Source organism: Zingiber officinale, chromosome 1A (genome assembly GCF_018446385.1).
Source record: "Zingiber officinale cultivar Zhangliang chromosome 1A, Zo_v1.1, whole genome shotgun sequence".
Classification (NCBI taxonomy): Eukaryota; Viridiplantae; Streptophyta; class Magnoliopsida; order Zingiberales; family Zingiberaceae; genus Zingiber; species Zingiber officinale.
Window position 1 is genome coordinate 114,061,856 of NC_055987.1, and position 23,014 is coordinate 114,084,869.

A 23,014-nucleotide genomic window follows, 5' to 3' on the forward strand; every position below is an offset into this window, starting at 1 on the left:
GGGACACTTTACTGACATATCTTTTTAGGAAAATTTTTGAGAAGCGTGCAAGCCTAGGGAAGCGTGCACGCGTTCTACAGGAGCTCTATATAAAGGGGGGTCCAAGCATCAATGGAGGTATGCGATATTCACTATTTGTGCTACTGTTCACTTCTTTTTGCTCCGTTTCTCAACATCGCCAGTGATTGACTTGAGTGTTGGAGGGCCAACGCCGAGGACCCCTTCCCTGGCTCGGCACTGATGTAGTTTGTGTTGTAAATCAGAACGGAGTCCACAACCAGTCAGCAGGAGCACCACATCCCCAGCATTCTGTCTCTTAGACTTTCGGACAAGATCATATTTGGCACCGTCTGTGGGAAAGTAGCCTGCATCCGAGCTAAGGAGATGGAGGACGCTAGACGACTCACTATGGTGACGCTCACCAACGAGGAGCTCGACATGCTCATGCAAGCCCGAGCAGCAGCAACAACAAGCGCTAGCCGATCGACAAGCGCAGCAGTGGCGACGTCGGCAGCCGGAGGCCAAGCGGGATATGAGGACCGACCTGAACAAATTTCCATTTGGGGACAAAACAGAGGGTCGACCGGCACGCATGGGGAGGTGACGCCTGCGCCCATCCCCTTTCATCGAGCTTTGTTCCAAACGACCTCAAAAATAGCCCAGGCAAATTAAGAGAGAGGATCATCTTCGGGCGACGCGCCCGTTCGGGACACACGAAAAGGTAAAGCTCCCCGAAGCCATGCCTCACCTGAGCGGATAAATCGACAGTTTTCTAAAGAGATCCTGCAAGACCCTCTGCCAAGGCACTATACTTCGCTGGCGATCGGAGAGTACAACGGGTCGACTGATCTGGATGATCATCTGGATAAGCTCGACAACGCAGCCACACTTCACCAATATACAGACGAGGTGAAGTGCCGAGTCTTCCTTGCCACCCTCTCTGGATCGGCGCAAAGGTGGTTCAGAAGACTGTCAGACGGACATATACGCAGCTTCAAAGACTTCTGATTTGCTTTCTTGCATCAGTTCGCCAGCCGACGCTACCAGAAGATGAGTGTCAGCCTCTTCTCCATGAAGCAAGGATCGAAGGAAACACTCCGAGCCTACATCCAACGCTTCAATAAGGTGACCATGGACATCCCATCAGTCTCATCCGAGACGATGATGAACGCCTTCACCCAAGGGCTCGTCGAAGGTGAATTCTTCCGATCGGTCATCAGGAAGCTGCCCCGAGACTTCGACCACCTGCTCAAGAAGGCCAACGAGTACATAAATGTGGAAGAAGCTCAAATGACAAGGAAGAAAGAAGCACCGACCTATTCTACATCGGCACCCGAACGACGTCCAACGAGCAGCCATCAGCCACCAAAGGGGACAAGGGCAGAAGGAGCACGACCACACAAAGAGGCTAGGATATATGTCGTACAACATGTGTCCGTCGGTCGGCAGAAGAAGTCAAAGGGCAAGGTATGAACGCCAATGTTTTATTCCTTTCATCAGTCGACGATGCATAACACTGATAACCATCATTTTGTATTGATATTTTGATTCATATAAGCATATCATTTGATCTTCTCATGTGTTAATTCCACATTTATATTATATTTCATGGATTGCATTCATTTGTGGACTTAATTACAAATTATATCATATTTGAGGTATTTGATGCTAATATTTGGTTATATTCTTTGTAGGCATCAAAAGGGCAAGGACTCTAGTTTGATCAACTCAGCTTGAGTTCAAATCTGAGCTTAAATAAGGAGATCCAGCTTTGGAACAATCTCAGCCGTTCATCCAAGATCAGAGTAGATCTAAGACATCCGTGAAGAATCTGGTCCATCCAAGCCAAGGGGAAGTAGATCACAACCAGTGATCAAGATCTGAAGATTTGGATCGGATTTGGAGCAACTTCCACCGTTGGATCATTCCGAAGCAATCTCAACCGTTGACTCAGATTTCAGATCTGATTTAAGTGGGAAATGAGAAGCTGCAGGGGGTTAGTCAATTTGCTACAGTTCACGTCAAGAAACAGGAGAGTGCAAGCTCGCTCTGGCGATCTTCTTCCTCGATCCATTCCACCATCGGCGGTCAAGAGAGGTCAACGGAATTTCCCTTCCTCCGGTGATCTTCCATCTTCGAGCCAGCGATGCCACGTCGACCATCTAATTCACATTTCCTGCCGTGATTCTGAGAGGAAGAAGAAGAACGGAGAAGTGGAGCAATCCGGTGGTTTCAGTCGATTTCTTTCCCATCTTCGAGCCAGCGATGCCACGTCGACCATCTAATTCACATTTCCTGCCGCGATTCTGAGAGGAAGAAGAAGAATAGAGAAGTGGAGCAATCCGGTGGTTTTAGCCGATTTCTTTCCCATCTTCGAGCCAGCGATCTTCTTCCTGTGAAGTTCTGACTACATCCAGATGATGGGAGTGTTCTCTTGCTTATTCCTGATTTCTACACAATTCATTTGAATCTGCTAGATCAAAGTTCTTTTGATCAGTTTATCATCGATTACAAGATTAGGACATCTTCGTCCAATCCAGTGAGTGCTTGGGAATGCCCTAGCTCACTTCGGTTCAGCACTTTCCTCCTTTTTAATTTCTGCACTTCTCTTCTTTTCCTGCTGAGAATGTTTATTCTTGTTTTTGTGCAATTTCATAGATTCGAATTAGCTTTAGTTAGTTTCAATTTCTAGTTGTTGTTACTTCCTATCTGTTCATCTTCACAGCAATTCAATTTTGTTAAGCACTGTTTAATTCGAGAAGTATTGATTAGTTCCATTAGTTCAGTTGTGGAAGGAGTTCAGTTCAATTCTGTTACATGATCTTGATTCATGTTTGCCATTTGTGACTTTGCTTACTCCATGCTTTGATCCTGTTTGTGTTTGATTGTTGTTCTTGTTTGCTGTTTGTTTAGAATGCGAGTAGGTCATATCGGTTTCAATTAAGTACTCAAGTTTCCTTAATTGCTTTGCTCTTCTTTAATTCATTCCATCAGTAGTTTAGATAGACTATCTTTTACTACTTGCCTTTTAGCATTTATAGTTTAAAAACCCAAACCCCATATTCAATAAATCAATCCTAAAATACCATCATCGTTACATTCGTTGGGAGACGACCCGAGTTATCTCTATGCTACATTAGTGTAGAATGGATTCGGTCGCTTAATTCTTTTGATACCCATTTCACGACAAAACTTGGGTTTATCAAACACACGTGATTATCATGGTCTAACGCCGATCGCGAGCCGACTGGCTCCAAGAGGATACCGTCACCGATCTCCGGCACCCGATCAGAGATATAGACATCACTCAACCGGGCGGCGGGAGGTCGAAAGAAGGATGCCTGATCGGCGACATCAGCATCCGCAGAGGGATAATGTCGATCCCTCCCGAGTCGCAGCTAAGCGTGGTAGATCATCCGCTCGGGGAGTAGAAAACAGAGGCAACGCTTCTCGAGGAGAAATAGACATGATCGTTGGTGGGTCGACCGGCGGTGACTCAAACAGGGCCAGGAAGTCACACTCTCGACGGCTTGAGATCCACGTTGTTGGATGCAGCAGGGAAAGGGCCGAAGGACTGGAAATCAACTTCGGTCCTAAAGACTTGGAGGTGTTGGATCGCTGGGCCGACTAGAAGGGGGGTTGAATAGTCTGCAAAAACAAAAAGCACAACTCTTCTCGAACTTTCAAATAAACACTTGCATAAATTAAAAAGTAGATAAAACAGAAAATAGAGGCACAAGGATATTTACTTGGTTATAACCGGGGAGGTTGTTAATACAAGTAAGTTGTCACACTAGAATATCTCTTTCAAGCGGAGAAGCCTCTTACAGCAGTGAAAGCACAAAAAAAACAAAAGCTAAACTAGAACTTAAAGTACATAAGTGTTGGATTCACAATTTCTAAGTTGATCAAGCTTCTGGACTAAGGCTATATTTATAGCCTTAGTCGGGGCGCCTGGAAGGGTTCCAGGCTCCTGGGAGGGGATAAAGTTTTATTCCCGACGCAACGGTCAATGCGTACATTGAATCTTGATAAACTTTCAGTTCTGGGCGCCTGGAAGGGTCCCGGGCGCCCGAAGTCAAGGCGCCCCCACTGTTGGGGGCGCCCCCATCCGAGGCGCCCGGAATGAATCCGGGTGCCCGAACCAAAAGGGCTCTGGATGCCCGAAATGGGTCTGGGCACCCGGACCCAAAAGTCAATAGGGCAACCTTTTTCGATCCGGGTCCTCTGCTCCGGTTCAACTCACCTCGGTCTGTGTCTTCCGCTCCAGCTCCACTCGCTTGGGTGATCTTGGCCATCTGGAATAGGGCTTACCCGAACCCAACTTCCATCCTTCTCGAGCAGGCTTTCGCTCCGGCTTCTCGTCCCTCGGAATCGTCGTGTGCTTCCTTCTCGTCCACCAGCGTACTCATCCGCAACTCTTCGTCATTTGGTCGCACCCCGTGCCAACCTTCTCGGTAGCCGCGTCTCTTGCTCCTCGAGCAGTCTTCCGCTCCGGCTTCTCATCTCTCGGAACCACCGCACGCTTCCTTTTCGTCCGCTAGTGTACTCTTCCGCAGCGCCTTGTCCCTCAGATGCACCATGTGTCGTCCTTCTTGCTAGTTGCGTCTTTTTCTTGACTCCCTGTGTTCCTAAGCTTTTGCACACTTAGACACAAAGTTAAAATACCACAAAACCTAACTTAACTTGTTGATCATATCAAAACAATCTTGGGGTTCCAACAATCTCCCCCTTTTTAATGTGAGCAACCCAAGTTAAGATAGAGTAATAGACATAAATGAAAATTAACTAATATTGCAATAAGGTGCAAAAAAGATAGAAAAATTGGTCTACCTCCCCCTAGACTTATACTTTTCTTTCTCCCCTTTTGATCACATAAAAAAAATGGGGTTCTACAAAAAAATCTAAGGGTAAAAAATTCGAAAAACTTTGAAAAATTTTACAATAATGTTTAAAGAAAAACAAAATTTTCTAAGTTAGAAATTCAAAGAAAAACAAAATTCTAAGTTAGAGAATTTTGCTACTTAAACAAAATTCAAAGAAAAACTATTTTTAAGAATAAGTAAGATTACTTAAAAAAATTCTAAGTTCAAAAAAAAATTCTAACTTAGGCAGATATTTTTTAAAAAAATATTAGAAATTATTCTAAGTTTTTTTTTAAAAAAAAAAAATATTTTTGAAAATTTTTCTAAAAAAATTTAAGCAGAAATTCCTTATTTCAGAAGAAATTTTAACTTAGGCAAAAATATTTTTGAGAATTTTTCTAAGTAAAAAAAACATTACGTAAGAAAAGTTTTCTAAGTATAAAAATATTTTTGACAAATTTCCAAATAATTGAAAAACTTTTTAAAGCATTTAATTTCAACCTTAATGCTTTTATCAGAAAGTTAATTAAACATTTTCTTTCAATATTTTAACTTTCAGGCAGTGGCGAGGCACTAGACCTTATTGGTTATTGGAGCAACAACCACTTTCTTAGACAAAGCCTTATAAAGAAATTAAATGTTTAATTCTCTTGCTGAAAGTGCTAAGTCTAAATTTTTAATTTAGATCAAATTCTCTAATATCGTGATATTTAAATTTCCATTTTAGTTTATCATAATTTCTCAAATCTAAAGCAGGAAATTTTGAACATGCAAAAAATTGTAACCGTTCTTTAACATGTTATTTTCTATTGTTAGATTATCAAAATCCTTTAATCGACAAGATATGGCTTTTAACTTAATATTCTTTGTCATATTTTTAATTTCTAATTCACAAAAATATTTTGATAATATAAATTCTAACTCACAAAATTTTTTGGATAATTTATTGATCGAATTAAGCAGTTGGTCAGGAGGTGAAAACCATACCTGACTTACCTTGTCGGTTGTTGATTCTCCCCCTGTTGAGCTATTTTCTTCCGACGTTGCTCCCCCTTCATCGATGCTCTTGATGCTTATTGAGGAAGAGCTGATTGCATCTTCTGGTAGATGCTTGGTGGTGAGAGATGCTCTGGCAATTTCATTAGTTTCGGATTCTTCTGACGACGGCTTAGTGTCCATCGAGGAGTCGGCTTCAAATGGTTCTTCATAGAGCTTCAAGAACTTTTCCCAAAGTTCTTTTACGCTTCTGTATTTTTTGACTCTGTCGAGATCCTTGACAGGTAATACGCTTAGAAGGCAAGACTCAGCCTTTACTGTTTGCCATGAATTCGTCGCGTTGCTCGTCAATCCAGCGATGCTCCTCAAGTCCTCCTTCTTTGCTTTTGGGCATATCAAAACCATACGCCATTATTAATAACAAATTAAAATCAGTTTTAAAATAAACCTCCATCCGTCGCTTCCAAAACGCGAACACCCCCTCGAACGTTGGTGGATAGATGTTAGCTCCGACCATCTCGTTGCTTCAGTCGACGGCTAGTCCTCCTGAGACATCCTGGCTCTAATACCACTTGTTGGATCGTTGGGCCGGCTAGAAGGGGGGTTGAATAGCCTGCAAAAACAAAAAGCACAATCCTTCTCGAACTTTCAAATAAACACTTGCATAAATTAAAAAGCAGATGAAATAGAAAATAGAGGCACAAGGATATTTACTTGGTTGCAACCGGGGAGGTTGTTAATCCAAGGAAATTGTCGCACTAGAATATCTCCTTCAGGCGGAGAAGCCTCTTACAGCAGTGAAAGCACAAAAAAATAGAAGCTAAACTAGAACTTAATGTTAGAGTGTATACTAAAAGCCTACCTTTTGTAAACATTTATTTGCTAAAATAAAAGAATCATATTGGTCAATATCTACATTTATTTATTAAATGTAATTGTTCAATTAATTTATATAGTAGACAACATGAAGTATGGTGTCACACTTAGAAGATCATGTTGTCAGTTCTTTATAAATTATAAACAGTTGCTCGCGACTAAGATAGAAAGGAACAAACTATCAGTATAGTCGTAGTGTAATTAAGTATTAGTTTATCTTAACTAATAAATTATACTGATACACTTTAAGTGTATTGAGTAGGATCATTTAGGTAAGTTCTTTTTGTACTGACTTAGTAAAAGAACTAAACCTTAATTATTATGGAAGTGTGTGCTCTTAATCCTAATATAATAACAAGCACATATATTTAATATTTATTTCTTTGATTTATCAAAGGGTGAGGTTTTGCTCGATAAATCAATATGTCCGATAAGTTGGGAAATGATATTACTTATAGTGTGTGTTGTTGATTATAAAAGGAATCTGTGTCCTAGTTATCTAGGTTGAGAATGTCCCCAAGAGGAGTTCATAAGGATTGCCATGTTAAACCCTGCAGGTGGACTTAGTCCGACATGACAATAAAGTTGAGTGGTACTACTCTTGGAGCTAGATATTAATTAAGTGAGTTGTACGTAATTTACTTAATTAGTGGACATTCATAATCTTAAACACAGAGAGCCTAACACACTCATGCTATGAAGGAGCCCATAATGTAATTTGGGATTGGTGCGGTAGTGCGGTAATAACTCTTTAGTGGAATGAGTTGTTATCGATGAACTTGAGTTGTGTGTTCGGGGCGAACACGGGATACTCAAGCTCATCGGAAGGCCAAAACCAATTTCTCCTCTAGATCCCTGTCGTAGCCTCATTATAGTCTCAAGTCCATCCAAATGAAAGACTCTTCTTGGTGTCCAAGAAGTGGGCCGGACCATTGCTTGGTGACCAAGCAATGGCCGGTCATATCCTCTCCTATAGGGGCCGGCCCTTAGCTTGGTGACCAAGCTTGTAGGGGCCGCCACAATAATTCAAAAAGGGAGGGTTATTTTGAATTTTTAAAATCTTCTCTTTGTAGAAAACTATAAGTTTTAAAAGAGAGATTTTAATTTTTAAAACTTTCCTAATTTGAATTTGGCCACATGTTTTAATAGAGAGTTTTAAAAGTTTTAAAACTTTCCTTTTTTAACCATCCTCATGGTTTAAGAAAAAAAGGAGATAAGTTTTAAAATTAAAATTTTCTATCATCATGTTAAAAAAGGAAATTTTATAAGAGAGTTTTTAAATTTTAAAACATGATTTTAATTTTAGAAACTTTCCTTTTTAACTCCTACTTTAGGAAAGAGAGCTTGTAAAATTTTATAAGAGTTTATCTTGTAAAATTTTATATAAAAAATATTTTTTCCTTGCCTTTTAATTTGGCCGGCCACCTTGCTTGGTGCCCAAGCAAGGGCCGGCCAATAGGATTCAATCTCAATCCTAAAACAAATAGGATTGATCTCAACCATTGATTGATGATTAATTCAATCAAGAGGAAGGAAAAAGGAAAATAAAAAGGGAAAAGGAAAATTATTAAAATCTTTCCTTATTTGCCTTGGGCAAGTAATATAAAAGAAGGGGTAAGGGGGGCTTCATGGGATACAACTCTTATTCCATTGCTTGGGTGATCTCTTGGTGGCCGGCCCTCTCCCTTCTCTTCTCCCTTTGCTCTCTTTTCTATTAGAGGTGGTGGTGGCCGAATATTGCAAGGAGGAGAAGGACTCTTTTGGGTGGTGTTCATCTTGGAGGTTCGTCGCCCACACAACGTTCAAGGCGAGGCGAGGAATACGGCAGAAGATCTCGAGGTCATTAGCATACAAAGAGAAGGTATAATTAGCAATTGTTTTCCGCATCATGCTAGTTTTTCTCTTTGTAAGAATTCTAAATACAAGAGGCAATTAGATCTAGTTTTTCGAAATAGTTTTTCGAGTTTGTGTTTTCTTCTTTTTCGAACTTGTGTTTCGATTGTTCTTTTTGGTTGACCTAGAGTTATTTAAGGAAATAAATATTAGCTTTCCTTAAAAGGCTTTGCCTAGGCGGTGGTGGTTGCTCCCATATACAAGAAGGCCATGTGCCTCGCCATGCAGTCCTGGAAGCCGTTTTTGGAAATTAATATTTATGGAATTAATAATCTAGGTAGGTTTGAATCAATAGTGTTAAGTTCCGCTTGCGATTCAAATCTAAACCATTAAGAACAGATAAGTTAAATTTGGAATCAATGATGTTAAGTTCCGTCTGCGATTCCTAATTTAATTTCTAAAGAACACAATAGGTTATTTAAGGAAAGGTTCGACACTTGTACAAAAATTTTTGTACAGTGGAACCGGTACGTTTTCCTAGGATTAACCAACACTTAAAGCACGCAAGTGTTGGATTCACAATTTCTGAGTTGATTAAGCTTCTGGACCAAGGCTATATTTATAGCCTTGGTTGGGGCGCCTGGAAGGGTTCCAGGTGCCTGGGAGGGTTTTAGGAACCTGGGAAGGGATAAAGTTTTATCCCCGACGCAACGGTCAACGTCCACGTCAAATCTTGATAAACTTTCAGTTCCAGGCGCCCGGAAGGGTCCCGGGCGTCTGGAATCTGGGCGCCCGAACCAAAAGGGCTCCGGGCGCCCGCAATGGGTCCGGGCGCCTAGACCCAAAAGTCAATAGGGGTTGACTTTTTTAGTCTGGGCCCTCTGCTCCGGTTCAGCTCGCCTCGGTCCAGGTCTTTTGCTCCAGCTCTGCTCGCTTGGGTGATCTCGGCCATCCGGAATATGACTCACCCAAACCCAACTTCCAGCCTTCTCGAGCAGGCTTCCGCTCAGGCTTCTCGTCCCTCGGAATCATCGCGTGCTTCCTTCTCGTCCGCCAGCGTACTCATCCGCAGCTCTTCATCCCTCGGTCACACCCCGTGCCGACCTTCTCGGTAGCCGCGTCTCTTACTCCTCAAGCAGTCTTTTGCTCCGGCTTCTCATCCCTCGGAACCACGACACGCTTCCTTCTCGTCTGCCGGTGTACTCTTCCGCATCGCCTCGTACCTTAGACGCACCACGTGTCATCTTTCTCGCTAGCTACATCTTCCGCTTGACTCCCTGTGCTCCTAAGTTCTTGCAGACTTAGACACAAGGTTAAAATACCACATGACTTAACTTAACTTATTGATCACACCAAAACAACTTTGGGGTTCCAACAGGAGGGAGTTGAGATCCCTCATGATGATGCTCTGATCATCCGAGCGGTGATCGCCAACTACACCATTCACCGGACTTTCATGGGCACGGGGAGTTCAGTGAACATTATCTTCAAGAAGGTGTTTGATCAGGTGTAGATCGATCGAGGCGAGCTGCTCCCCATAGCAACACCACTTTATGGATTCATAGGCAACGAAGTCTTGCTGATCGGCCAAGCTAGGTTGACCATCTCCCTGGAAGAGGAGCCACACAGGAGGACTCGGGCCACCAACTTCATAGTGGTGGGTGCACCGTCAGCCTACAATGTCATCTTAGGTCGACCGACTCTTAATGAGTTCCGGGCAGTAGTATCTACATACTATCAAAAGATCAACTTCCCAGTCGACGTCCAGGTGGGAGAGGTCAGAGGCGACCAGTGGGTCGCTCGGCGGTGCTACGTTGAGATGGTAAAGTGTGAAGCAAAAGCCACTGGGGAGAATCCACGCCTAGAGGTAAATGCTATCACCGAAAAACCTCTCACTCTGGTATACAAAGAAAAGGAGAAAGTTCAGATTCATCCCGAATGGGCGGAGCCAATCACCTTCGTAGCCGCTGATTTGGAGGCACAGAAGAAGGCAGAGTTAGTCGCCTGCCTTAAGCAAAATCATGATGTGTTTGCATGGACAACACATGAGCTTCCTGGAATCTCCCTGAGCTTGGCGCAGCATGAGCTTCATGTCCGACCGGACACTCGGATCGACCAAATGGTGGACTCTGCCATAGGATGTGAGCTTATTTGCATGCTCGATGCGTACCAGGGGTATCACCAAGTGACGCTTGCCCGCGAAGATCAGGAGAAGGTCAGCTTCATTACGGTTGACGAGACGTACTGCTACAATATCATGCCTTTTGGACTCAAGAACACCGGTGCCACTTACCAGAGGCTGATGAAAAAGGTGTTCCGACTACAGATCGACCACAATATGGAGGTATACGTCGACGACATATTGATAAAATCCCTCCAAGCTGTTGACCTGTGCGCAAATATTGAAGAGACCTGTCAGACGTTGAGGATATTTGGGATAAAGCTGAACCTTAGCAAGTGTCTGTTCAGCACGAAGAATGGGCGCTTCCTGGGATACATCATCACCGAGTAAGTCATAGAGGCGAATCCAAGCAAAGTAAAGGCCTTGCAAGATATGCGCCCATCTTGTAATTTGAAGGAAGCCCAATGGTTGACCTGTCGGATCATGGCGTTATCCAGATTCATCTCCAAGTCATCCGATCGGAGTCTGCCGTTCTTCAAGATACTGCGCTAAGCTACCAAATTTTAGTGGGACGCGGAGTGCGATCGGGCATTCAAAGAGCTCAAGGAGTACCTCAACTCCCTGCCTGTTTTAGCTAAGTTGTGTGTTGGTGAGCCACTCCGGATCTACCTGTCTTCTACCGATTATGCGGTCGGCTCCGGTTTAGTTAGGCAGAATCGCAAAGAACAACCTGTGTACTTTTTGAGCCATATATTAAAAGATGTTGAATCTCGCTACACTGGTCTTGAAAAGTTGGCTTATGCATTAGTGCTCGCCGAGCAGAGACTTCGCCCGTACTTCCTAGCGCACTCAATAATTGTGATGACCAATAGCGCCTTGGGAAGAGTCCTCCTCAATCCCGAGGTGTCCGGACGACTGATTAAGTGGACGACGGAGCTTAGTGAGTTCGACATTAGTACCAACCACGAACAGCCATCAAAGCACAATCCTTGACGAATTTCATCACCGAGGTACAGAGTCCAGAGCTAGAAGCTGTTTGGAGGATATTCGTGGATGGTTCGTCGACTCGGTAGGGAAGCGACATCGACATATTACTCATCTCACCACAAGAAGTCGGATGCAACTATCCGTTAGGCTGGACTACAGAGCCACCAATAATAAAGCTGAGTATGAGGCATTGATTGTCAGCTTACAGGCCACTCGGCATGTGGGAGCCGTTAAAATCCTCATCCACTCGGACTCCAAGTTGGCCGCTCAGCAGCTGTCCGGAATGTTCAGATAAGCAACATCTAACTCAAGCTCTATGTGGAAGCCTTCGATAAGCTGAAGACAAACTTTTAGGAGGTCATTATACAGAAGATTCTCCGATCAGAGAACCAGGCTACAGATGAATTGGCCAACTAGCCAGTTCATTATTGTCGATCGTGATAGCGCAGCCGATTGAACAAGTGTTGCTGGTGGCACACGTTGACCGAATGGAAGGGATCACCTTCCCGAACGACTGGAGGACGACAATAATGGAGTACCTACGATCGGGGGTCACATTGGCCGATCAGGAGGAAGCTCGCTTTTTGAAGAAAAGAGCTGGATGATTCACCATGATCGGAGACCGGCTGTATAAAAAAGTCTTCTCCAGGCCTCTGTTCAAGTGCATCAGATCATGAGTTTAAAAGGATGCATGATATCTCCATTGACATGAGACTTTTTTGGGAGAGCCCAAGAGCAAAGCCAAGAGGGCCTAGACCCAAAGTGGACAATATCATGTCATTGTGGAGATATGTGAACATCCTTTTGCACAAAAAATGGTATCAGAGCCATGGTCCAGACCAGATGTTATGTGGGGTGGCCTTGAACGAAGTTGAGGGTGGGCCCGGAGTAGGTCAGGGTAATCAGATGCTTGCGAGGAGGCCCAGAGTAGGTCAGGATGGTTGAATGCTCGCGGGGAGGCTCGAAGTAGGTCAAGGTGATCGGATGTTCGCGGGGAACCCAGAGTAAGTTAAGGTGACCAGATGCTTGCTGGGAGGCCTGGAGCAGGTCAAAGTGATCAGATACTTGCGGGGAGGTAAGTAGGTCAGGGTGACCAGATGCTCGCGGATAGGCCCGAAGCAGGTCAAGATTGACCGGATCCAGCTGCTTACAGGGAGGCTCGGAATAGGTCAGGATGACTGGATGTTTGTGGGAAAGGCCCCGAAATAGGTCAAGGTGACCGGATACTCTCGGGGAGGTCCGGAGCAGGTCAGGATGACTGGATGCTTACGGGGAAGCCTAGAGCAGGTCAGGGTGACCGGTACTTGCGGGAGGCAAGTAGGTCAGGGTGACCGGATGCTTGCAAGGAGGCTCGGAGCAGGTCAAGGTGATCGAATGCTTGTGGGGAGGCTCGGAGTAGGTCAAGTGTTAGGATGTATACTAAAAGCCTAGCTTTTGGTATAAACATTTATCTAGAAATAAGAATCACATTGGTCAAATGTCTACATTTATGATAAATGTAGTTGTTCAATTAATTTATATTGTAGATAACATGGTGTGTGGTGTCACACACAGAAGATCATGTTATCGGTTCCTTATAAATTATAAACAGTAGCTCACGACCAAGATGGAAAGGAACAAATCATTGGAAGGTCGTAGTGTAATTAGGTATTAGTTTATCTTAACTATATAATTACACTAGTACACTTAGAGTGTATTGAGTAGGACCATTTGAGGTCGTTCCTTTTATACTGACTTTATGAAGGAACAAAGACCTCAGTTATTATGGAAGTGTGTGCTCTTAATCCTAATATAATAACAAGCACATATATTTGATATTTATTTCTTTAATTTATCAATGGGTGAGATTTAGTTCGATGAATCAATAAGCCCGATAAGTTGGGAAATGATATCACTTATAGTGTGTGTTGTTGATTATAGAAGGAAACTGTGTCCTAGTGATCTAGGTTGAGAATGTCCCCAAGAGGAGCTCATAAGGATTCACTACAAGAATTTTTGCATTCAACAACACCCAATAGACAACGCTTTTTAATAAAAACGTTGTCGTTCTTTGTTTTACAACGCTTTTAGTGAAAAGCGTTGTCTATGGTATTTACTTTTTACTAAAGACAACGATTTTTAATGAAGTGTTGTCTTTAGTGTTGTTGTTTATGGTCAAAGACAACATTTTTTTAAAAAACGTTTTTTAAAGTGTTGTGTATGTTTCCCCTAAACTCACTTAAAATAAATTCGCAGCCCTCGCTTTGCTAAACTCTAAACCCTCAACGCGCGCGCGCCTTCTCCTCACCACTCCTCTCCACGAGTTCTCCTCTCCACTCCTCTCCACGAGTGCCTTCTCCTCTCCTTCTCCTCTCCACGAGTGCCTTCTCCTCTCCTTCTCCTCTCCACTCCTCTCCACGAGCGCCTTCTCCTCTCCACGAGCGCCTTCTCCTCTCCTTGCCGCGTGATCTCCTCTGAACCCTAATCTCGACCCAAACTCCTCACGCAAAACTCCTCACGCCGGCCCAACTCCTCCAAGTCGAGATCCCTAATCTCGCATTTCCCCATCTCCTCAATCAAAGTCAGCTTATCCTTTCTCAAATCTCTCGAGCCCTCGACGCAGATCCAGCGGAGTGTAGACGCCGAGCGGAACAATCGCCAGGATGGTCTGTATTGCGTGCCTGTTGCCTTTGTTCTTGATCCCCGTCGTTAACGCCTTGCCTCTGCTCTTCGATCTCATCGTCGGTAAGATCTACAGGCTTTTCGGCTGGGAATACAGAAAGCCTGCAAGGGTGCCAGCTGCTTGTCCATACAAGCCTGCTTCAAAAAATGTTGATGGTTTAAATGCAGGTACAGAGTCTCTTGTGGAACCTCATAAAAATTCTGCTACACAATCTGATAAAAAAGAAGAATAGAATCAGAGTCAGCAGCTGTTTCCATGCCAAATGAACAGTTTGAAGTTTGTATAAGCATGTTAAAAAATCCTACTTAATGATCTTATGGCAGTGTGTTACATGTGGTCTAATTATATAAACGAGTGCAGTTTCTGGCTTCTTCCTGTGGTGTTATGGCACATGGATGAGATGAAATGTGCATTCGATGCTATTATTATTTCTTGAAATGTCGTCTGCTCAAAAAAAAAAAAAAAAAAAAAATCAAAGTCAGCTTACCCTTCCTAATCTTCTCACGGCTCCTCAACTCCTCTGAACCCTTCGATCTTAGTTCCTTCCTCGCAGAGCAGATTCGAGAGTAGGAGGAACGGAAGAAAGAAAGGTAAAATTTCTTCCATCCCTCTAGAATAAGATTTTGTTTATTTTTGATTATTTTCCGAACTAGCCATTTTGCCGGATTCATACTGCATCAATTTTCCCCCTCCCCTGATTGTATTTTCTCATGATTTAGTCATTCCTCGATGGCACGGATCGATGAGTACATAATCTGATGAAGACTGATTAAAAATATGGTTTGCATAGATGAGTACATAATCTGATGAAGTTTGTGCTAGGCACTATATATTTAGAGTTGTTGAAGTCAAAGTGAGGCTCAATCTGACTAAAATACCAAAACACTTTAATTAGGATTCCTGGTTCTCAATCACGTGGGAATCAAAGAGGAAGTCCTACTCAAAAGAGGATGTCCAACTTAACTAAGGAGACTTCTTATATATCATTACATTATTTTTTTCATTGAAAATGAGGTTTTTTTCCATTTTTTATTATATGTTTAATAAGGAGGTCCTGTTTAGTAAATCTACAGGCATTTTGCATATTATTGGCAACTGATGATCCTATACAGAATTGATAAACCTCTATAGTTCTACTTGTCACACTACTTTTTATTGCTTTGTACTGCTTTTGATGTTTTGATTTAATTGAAATTTGGAAGCCAATGTTAATTCATATTTTTTTCCAGGTATCTTGTTCAGATAATCACATTCATCTGCTAAAAATGCCTACAATGGATATCTCAAAATCCATATCGGGAATCAAGGTTTGTCATACCATATGGTTTAGACATCAATGCTTTGTTGGCTTAGTTTTACTGAAAACCTTTCCTGGATAAACTTTCGTATGTTGATATATTCTAGTATATCTTCAGCCTCCTTTTTCGTTTCCTCTCAAACATGAAGGATCCTGCACACAAGTTGCATTTGAGCAGACAACTGGATTAGTTGCTGTTTCCACTGAAGATTATTGTGTACAATTCTATAGCTTGTTTGACAACCATGAGGTTTCAGAGGTGATGGCTCTATTTTTGCATTCTGATATTATCATCTAGAGCTTGACATCTCTTTTTTCCTTTTAAGAAAAAGCAAGTTCTCATGATATTTATTTTATTGCTTAGGTCCAAGTGTGCAAAAGAAATTTTCAGCCTGCAGATGACGTTATGGTACGCCATTAACTAATCAAGATATATTTGCGGTGCTGTATCTGTTATGACTATTACCTTAACTTTTGTTCTGTTGTATCCGTAGCTCTTTGAGTCAATCGTCCATGCATTAGTAGGCTGTTAGTTTAGAAGCAATTCTAATTTGTAGTTTGACATTTGGAAAGAATGCATTATTTGTACCAACTGCCAAATTTCTGTAAACAGCTTGATTGGAGTTGCATTTTTATGGATTCTTTGGGTCATTTTTTGCTAAGACATTATTGCTTCCAGGAATTAGCTCTGTAAATATCACTGTTACTGTTGGGTTCCATTAACTAGAAACAAGTATATTTGATACAACTCAGTTATGGGGTACAAAAATATCCATTTTGATTCTGATTAGCCAGCCACATAGAAGGCAGGGATATAAGCTAGAAAGTACCACAATTGGTTCCTATTTGCTGGAAACTGGAAATGCACGTGTCATAACTCCCACAGGCTCTCTTTGTGGCAGTTGTGGGGTATTCAATTACATGTTTCTATTGCTGGAGTAATCAGTCATGGATTGTCTGGGACAAGATAGAGATTTAATTTAGTTTAAAGCTCAATAATTTCTGAGATTCATGCTAAACTACCATGCTAGGATTGGTGTGTAGTTTGTGTTTCAATAGAGCGAGATCACAAATTTGCACCTATTTAAATAATGTCTTGGGGATGCATTTTGAGAGAGTCAATCTTAAAATCTGCTTGGTTGCTGTCATAATTTGTTTTAAGCATGTAATTACTTTTGCATTACAACATAGATAGCTATCATAATTCTTGTAGATGATGAATTAGATCTTTGAATTTTTGGCTAACTCTTCGTGGATGTACTTGTACTTCGATGGTTGCAGCTATATGTGGCTCTTGTAGCCATTTCTCTTGATGGCTCCTTAATGGCTACCATTGATGTGACAATTCCTGAAGAAAAATTAGGGGGTTTGGTTTGTCTAAAATACTGGACTCGTGGTTCCCTAGTGGCAGAGTACTTATTATCCACTGTCATATATGAGCCTCACAGGTAAGAAGACTACAAACAGAGCTTCATCTATTGTTCTTTATTTTTTTGTTTATTTATTCTATAAATCTTTCATAACTTTGCGAATAGGGACCATCAATCTTTTAATTTTCTATGATGTCAATTGGAGAAGTATTTAATTTGGCACACCAATGTGGTCTTTCATATCAGTGAGACAAACATATTTCCTTTTCAATTTTCTAGATACTTTAGTTTTATGTAACAGAAGTTTCATTGGTTTTTAATTTCTATATAGTTTTGGTGCTTATGATTTGGTTATTATATCCGCACATTCACGCATTTCTTTTGCAATATGAAAAGCATCCTTGAATGATCAGATCATATCTTATTCCAGCATATTGAACCTTTTGATTGTTGGAAAAGAGTGATAAGTTTGATTGTTACCATTACTCATTTTAGAGAAATTCTTCAAGTTGACAATCTTGAATTAGTTAAATGTTGATCAATTTTATATTGAAACTTCATTTCTGGTCTATATGGTTATGGGCTGACGTTGCTTATCCTTGAGTGATCCATATGGTTGTGGGCTGGCTTAGCTCTTCTTTGAGTGATTGGTTGCCAAGTTGTTCTCTGCTGCTTAATAATTCTTGGTTCTTTGTTACTGCTGCCGTTATCATTACTACCATCCCATGTTTGTCCCAACTGTTTGGAATCAGTTACATGAATCTTATCCTTCGGAGCTCCAGGACAAATTATAAGATTTTCACTACTTGACTAATGTTTTCTTTGCACTTCTTTAACCCTTTACACCTTCCACTCTAACAGATAAAATAAACCACCTTTTTATATTTTCTTTACTTTCTGATGTAGTGATGCTCAAGTTTCATCTCTTGCATTTCGCCCTGGACACAACATGGCTGTCACATCATCTTATGGTGGTGATTTTAAGGTAGTGTCTATTAGGCTCTTTTCTTTCTGTTGCCCCATTGTATATAATGATTAAATGAGTAATCTATTTTTCAGGTTTGGGTTCATGGTTCTCATGCCGACAGAAATAATGAATCAATCCAGAGAACTGGTTGGAGATGCCAATCTGTTGGTTCATACAAGTATTAAATTTTGCTGCCAATGAAATGTTTTTTCCTTTATTATATTAATATCATTGCTCATTTGATGCCTTTTAGTTTTTATGATTTATTTTAACATAAAAAATTATTTGTATCGAATGAAATTGAAATAATTTGTGGAAGCAGACAGCTTTCAAATCAAGCAGAGATATTTAAAGTAATACTTGTATTTGATGCTACTCAGAGCTGAACCAGTTGATTGGGCGTATGGAACTTGCAATTTTGTATATACATTAATTATGAAAAAAAGATACTGTTTCTTAATTTAAAGGATGCCTTGTTTTTTAATTGAATTATTGGTGAAATCTTTAAACTATTTTTTGAAATTATTTGCTTGCATATATTTCTTTTCCCATCATATAGTGTTGTTGCACGGTGGAACTCCCATGAAATTAATTTCTTTGAATTGATGACAGGGGAAAATCATTAACAGCTGCTGCTTTTTCTGCCGATGGATCAGTCCTTGCTATTGCAGCTGAGACTATAATTACATTATGGGATCCAGATTCCAATATTCTTGTGGCTATGATTGGAGATACACTTTCGGTAATCATCATTTTGCCTATATTGTTATCTGGCAAATCGAAATAGCAGTGAATGTCCTTACATCTGTTTTTTTTTCCTTTTTCTTGTACAGCCAATTACAAAGCCTTCATTTGTTGGGGAATCAGAATATCTGGTGTCCTATACACACGGTTTAAAGCCACAACTTTCAGTTTGGAGTACTTCAAATTTGGCATTGTACTGGTCTCACGGGATTGTTACAGAAGGTGTGCATTTTTTGGCTCTTAAATGATCGTAGTATAAATCCAAGACTAAAAGAACCAGAAAATTAAAATGAAATAAAAAGAACCAGTCCATTTTTGGCACTTTAGATGTTCATGTCAACAGTTCCATACAACAACAATCTTGAGTCCTAAAGCTTCTATTTTGCAAGTGTCTCTAGCATACATGCACTAATATTAATAAATTGCAAATGTCCAAAATAGGCAGCAAGAACCAGTCCATTGTTGGACCAGTATAAACTTACCGTGGCTTTGCGAATGGTGTATGATTACAAACAAAGCTCACATTTTGTGAAATATTTATAGAATTTTTTATATTTCTTTAACTTTATACTATTTTCTCTTTGAGTAGTTAGAAGATTGTAATCTTTTGTCTTGTTGATGGTTCCCATTTTTTTACAGCCGTAAGCTGTTCCCATGATGAATCTCAATTCGCCGTCTTAGCTCTTCTCAGTTCAGCAGGTGATGCTGATGCAAAAGGAAATGGGGTAATATTTTTCTTCGATGTGGAAGATCCTGTTCCTGTGGCAACCTAAGAGGAATAAGTCATTTCCTCGATGGCACGGATGAATACCTAAAATCCATCCTCTACTCCACCATTCTTTGCCACTCCTCAAGCCGAAACAACTGCAAAGGTAGAGTCAACATCAAGTATTACATTGTGCCTGGCTACAAGAAGACCGGGGCCGCAAAATCCAATAAAGACAGGTCAAACATCAAGTAGCATTTTGTAACTTATTCCTCTTAGGTTATATGCTTGGTTAATATATATGCTTAGAACTTGTAAAGACAGGTCAAACATTAATATGCTTGGTTAATATATCCATCTACAACACTCCCGCTTTTTCCTCTAAATATGATTTTCATTTAGCACATAACTAATGCCAATTTTTTATTTTGATGCAGTGTTTAAAGAGCTTGAGTAGAAGTTGGCCCTAAAGAAAACTTGTCAGTTACTATATAAACACACTTACGGTATGAATTACATGTATATATAACATTGACATATTATTTAGTACGAGATTTACATGTATGAAAGTTTTCATACAAAATTTCTTGATTGCCTACAACCCGGTGTGCTGATGACAAGTTGAAGAAGATGGCTCTAAGAGTGATAGCTGAAAGCCTTTCGGAAGAAGAGATTCTGGACTTAAAGAAGCAATTCCATGCGATGGACACCAACAACAGTGGTTAGTCAATGATGAGGTTTTGTAAAACTTGTGTGTTTGAAAATTATTGTCATGAAGTTAAGGATAACTGTATGATACAAATTTAATTTGTGGATCAATATGTATACATTTTGTTTGTATAATATAAAGTTTTATTTATTTGTTAAATAGTCTTATTATAAAAATGATTGTGGTTGTGGATATTCAATTATATGTAAATTTTAAGTATTTTTTATAATTTTTGCTATTTAATTAAGAAAAACACTATTTTTTATAAATTTAAAAAGACAACGTTTTTAAGTAATAAAAGACAACGCTTAAAAAACAATGTCTTTGAGACCAACCACAACGCTTTTAAAGCGTTGTCTTTGATATGTGCATTTTTACAACAGCATCTTTAACAACGCTTTTTAAGAACGAATAGACAACGCTTAAAAAGCGTTGTCTTTGTGACCAACCACAACGCTTTTAAAGTGTTGTCTTTGATATGTGCATTTTTACAACAGCATCTATAACAACGCTTTTTAAGAACGAAAAGACAACGCTTAAAAAGCGTTGTCTTTGTGACCAACCACAACGCTTTTAAAGCGTTGTCTTTGATATGACTTTCTACAACACCATCTACAACATCACTTTTTAAGTACATACGACAACGCCAAAAAAGCGTTGTTGTTTAGCTTTTTTCTTGTAGTGATTGTCATGTTAAACCCTGCAGGTGGACTTAGTCCGACATGACGATGAAGTTGAGTGGTACTACTCTTGGAGCTACATATTAATTAAGTGAGTTGTCAGTAACTTACTTAATTAGTGGACATTTGTTATCTTAAACACAGGGAGACTAACACACTCATAATAAGAAGGAGCCCAAAATGTAATTTGGGATTGGTGCGGTAGTTCAATAATAGTTCTTTAGTGGAATGAATTATTATTGATGAAATTAAGTTGTGTGTTCGGGGCGAACACGGGATGCTTAATTTCATCGGGAGACCAAAACCAATTCCTCCTCTCGGTCCCTATCGTAGCCTCTTAATTATAGAGTACTATACCCACCTATACCCACCTTCTTACCCATCCTATAGGGGCCGACCAAGCTAGCTTGGAGACCAAGCTAGGGCTGACCATGGGTATGTTCATGGGTGAATTCATGTGGCCGGCCCTATTAAAATAAAAAGGAATTTTAATTTAAAAATTTTTCTTATGTGGATAATATAATTTAAAAGAGAGTTTAAAAATTTAAATCCTTCCTTTTATAAGATTCTACAAAAGATTAAGAGAAGAGTTAAAATCTCTTTCCTTATTTGTAGATTAAAAGGTTGATTTTAATTTTGGTAAAAACTTTCCTTTTAATTATATTCATGATTTAAAAGAAAGTTTAAAAATTAAAAATTCTCTTTTATTAGTTTCTACAAAAGATTAAGAAAAGATTTAATATCTTTCCTTATTTGTAGATTGAAAGGAGATTTTAATTTTTAGAGATAACTTTCCTTTTTGGAAATTATCCACATGTTTAAAAGAAAGATTTTAATTTATAAAATTTCTTTTTATTAACCAATCATGAAGGGATTAAAATTATTGGAGAAATTTTTATAAATTTCTAGAAACAAATTAGGAAGTTTTAATTTTTGTTTTAATTAAAACTCTCCTTGTTTTGGGGAGAAGAGTGGCCGACCATTATAATTTGAAAAGAGAAAATTATTTTAATTAAATAAATTTTCCTTTTCAATGGCAAAAGAATTAAGGAAGTTTTTATTAAATTTTCCTTATTTTCCAAGATCAAGGATTATAAAAGAGGGGGTAGAGGAGGCTTCAATGCTAACGACTCTATTATATTTTTCCTCTCTTTTCTCCTTGGGTGTGGCCGGCCCTTTCTTTCCTCTCCTCTCCTTTGTGTGGCCTAAACCTTCTCATGGTGGAGATAGCTTTGGTGGCCGGATCTAAGAAGGAGAAGAAGGAGAGAAAAGAAGCCTCTTTTCTAGCATCCCTTGGAGCATGGTGGTGGTGGCCAAACCTCTTCATCCTAGGAGAAGTTTTGATGGCCGAAACTTGTAAGGAAGAAGAATGTGCTTGGTGGTTCTCATCTCGGAAGATCGTTGCCCACACAACGTCCGAGGTTAGAAGAGGAATACGGTAGAAGATCAAGAGGTCTTTATAAAAGGTATAACTAGTAATTTTTATTTCCGCATCATACTAGTTATTTTTGGAAATAATACCAAATACAAGAGGCATGCGATTCTAGTATTTCGAATATGTTTTTCGATGTTGTGTTCTTTTGTTTTTTTTTCCCCTTGTGATTTGATTGTTCTTTTCGGTTAACCTAAAGTTATTTTAGGAAATTAAACATTAGCTTTCCATAAAATGTTTTGTCTAGTCGGTGGTGGTTGCTCCCATATCCAAGAAGGTCATGTGCCTCGCCACGTCAGTACTGGGAACCAATTATGGAAATTAATATTTAATGGAATTAATAACTTAAGGTGATTTGGGTCGAACGTGTTAAGTTCCGCAGGAGACCCAAGTCAAAACCTAAAAGAACGAATAGATTAAGTTTTGGATCAAACGTGTTAAGTTCTGCAGGCGATCCAAAATTTAATTTAAAAGAACACATGGTAGCTAGGAAAAGGTTCAGACCTTTGTACAAAATTTTTGTACAGTGGAACCTTTAGGTTTTCCGAGTAGCAACCAACATCAAGGTGACTGGGTGCGGATGCTTGCGGGGAGGCCCAGAGCAGGTCAGGGTGACCAGATACTCGCGGGGAGGCCCGGACCATGAGAGTAATTGTGGTCCTTCGTTTGAGGGGAGCATTGTTGGGGTTCAATCAAAGTTCCACATTGGAAAGATTTGGGAAAGATCATGGATTTAAAATGATGCATGATATTTCCATTAGCATGAGA

The 23,014-nt window shown here is 40.3% G+C and overlaps 1 protein-coding gene across 1 annotated transcript; it reads left to right on the forward strand.

The window, feature by feature from the left end:
* The first annotated feature begins 15,567 nt into the window (after nt 1-15,567).
* LOC122001821 (WD repeat-containing protein 75-like) lies at nt 15,568-19,492 on the forward strand. Its single transcript, XM_042556776.1, has 9 exons — nt 15,568-15,648; nt 15,757-15,897; nt 16,003-16,047; nt 16,920-17,086; nt 17,915-17,993; nt 18,068-18,153; nt 18,588-18,717; nt 18,809-18,941; nt 19,359-19,492. The coding sequence occupies exons 1-9, from the start codon at nt 15,607-15,609 to the stop codon at nt 19,490-19,492; spliced, it is 957 nt and encodes a 318-aa protein (XP_042412710.1). The 5' UTR covers nt 15,568-15,606.
* The last annotated feature ends 3,522 nt before the right edge of the window (nt 19,493-23,014 follow it).

Bases quoted from the DNA above. Each gene is read 5' to 3' on its own strand.
- LOC122001821 (XM_042556776.1), top strand. From the start codon at position 15,607: ATGCCTACAATGGATATCTCAAAATCCATATCGGGAATCAAG. The intron at 17,087-17,914 runs GTAAGAAGACTA...TTTCTGATGTAG, and splicing joins GTCATATATGAGCCTCACAG to TGATGCTCAAGTTTCATCTC. The intron at 18,942-19,358 runs GTGTGCATTTTT...ATTTTTTTACAG, and splicing joins TCACGGGATTGTTACAGAAG to CCGTAAGCTGTTCCCATGAT.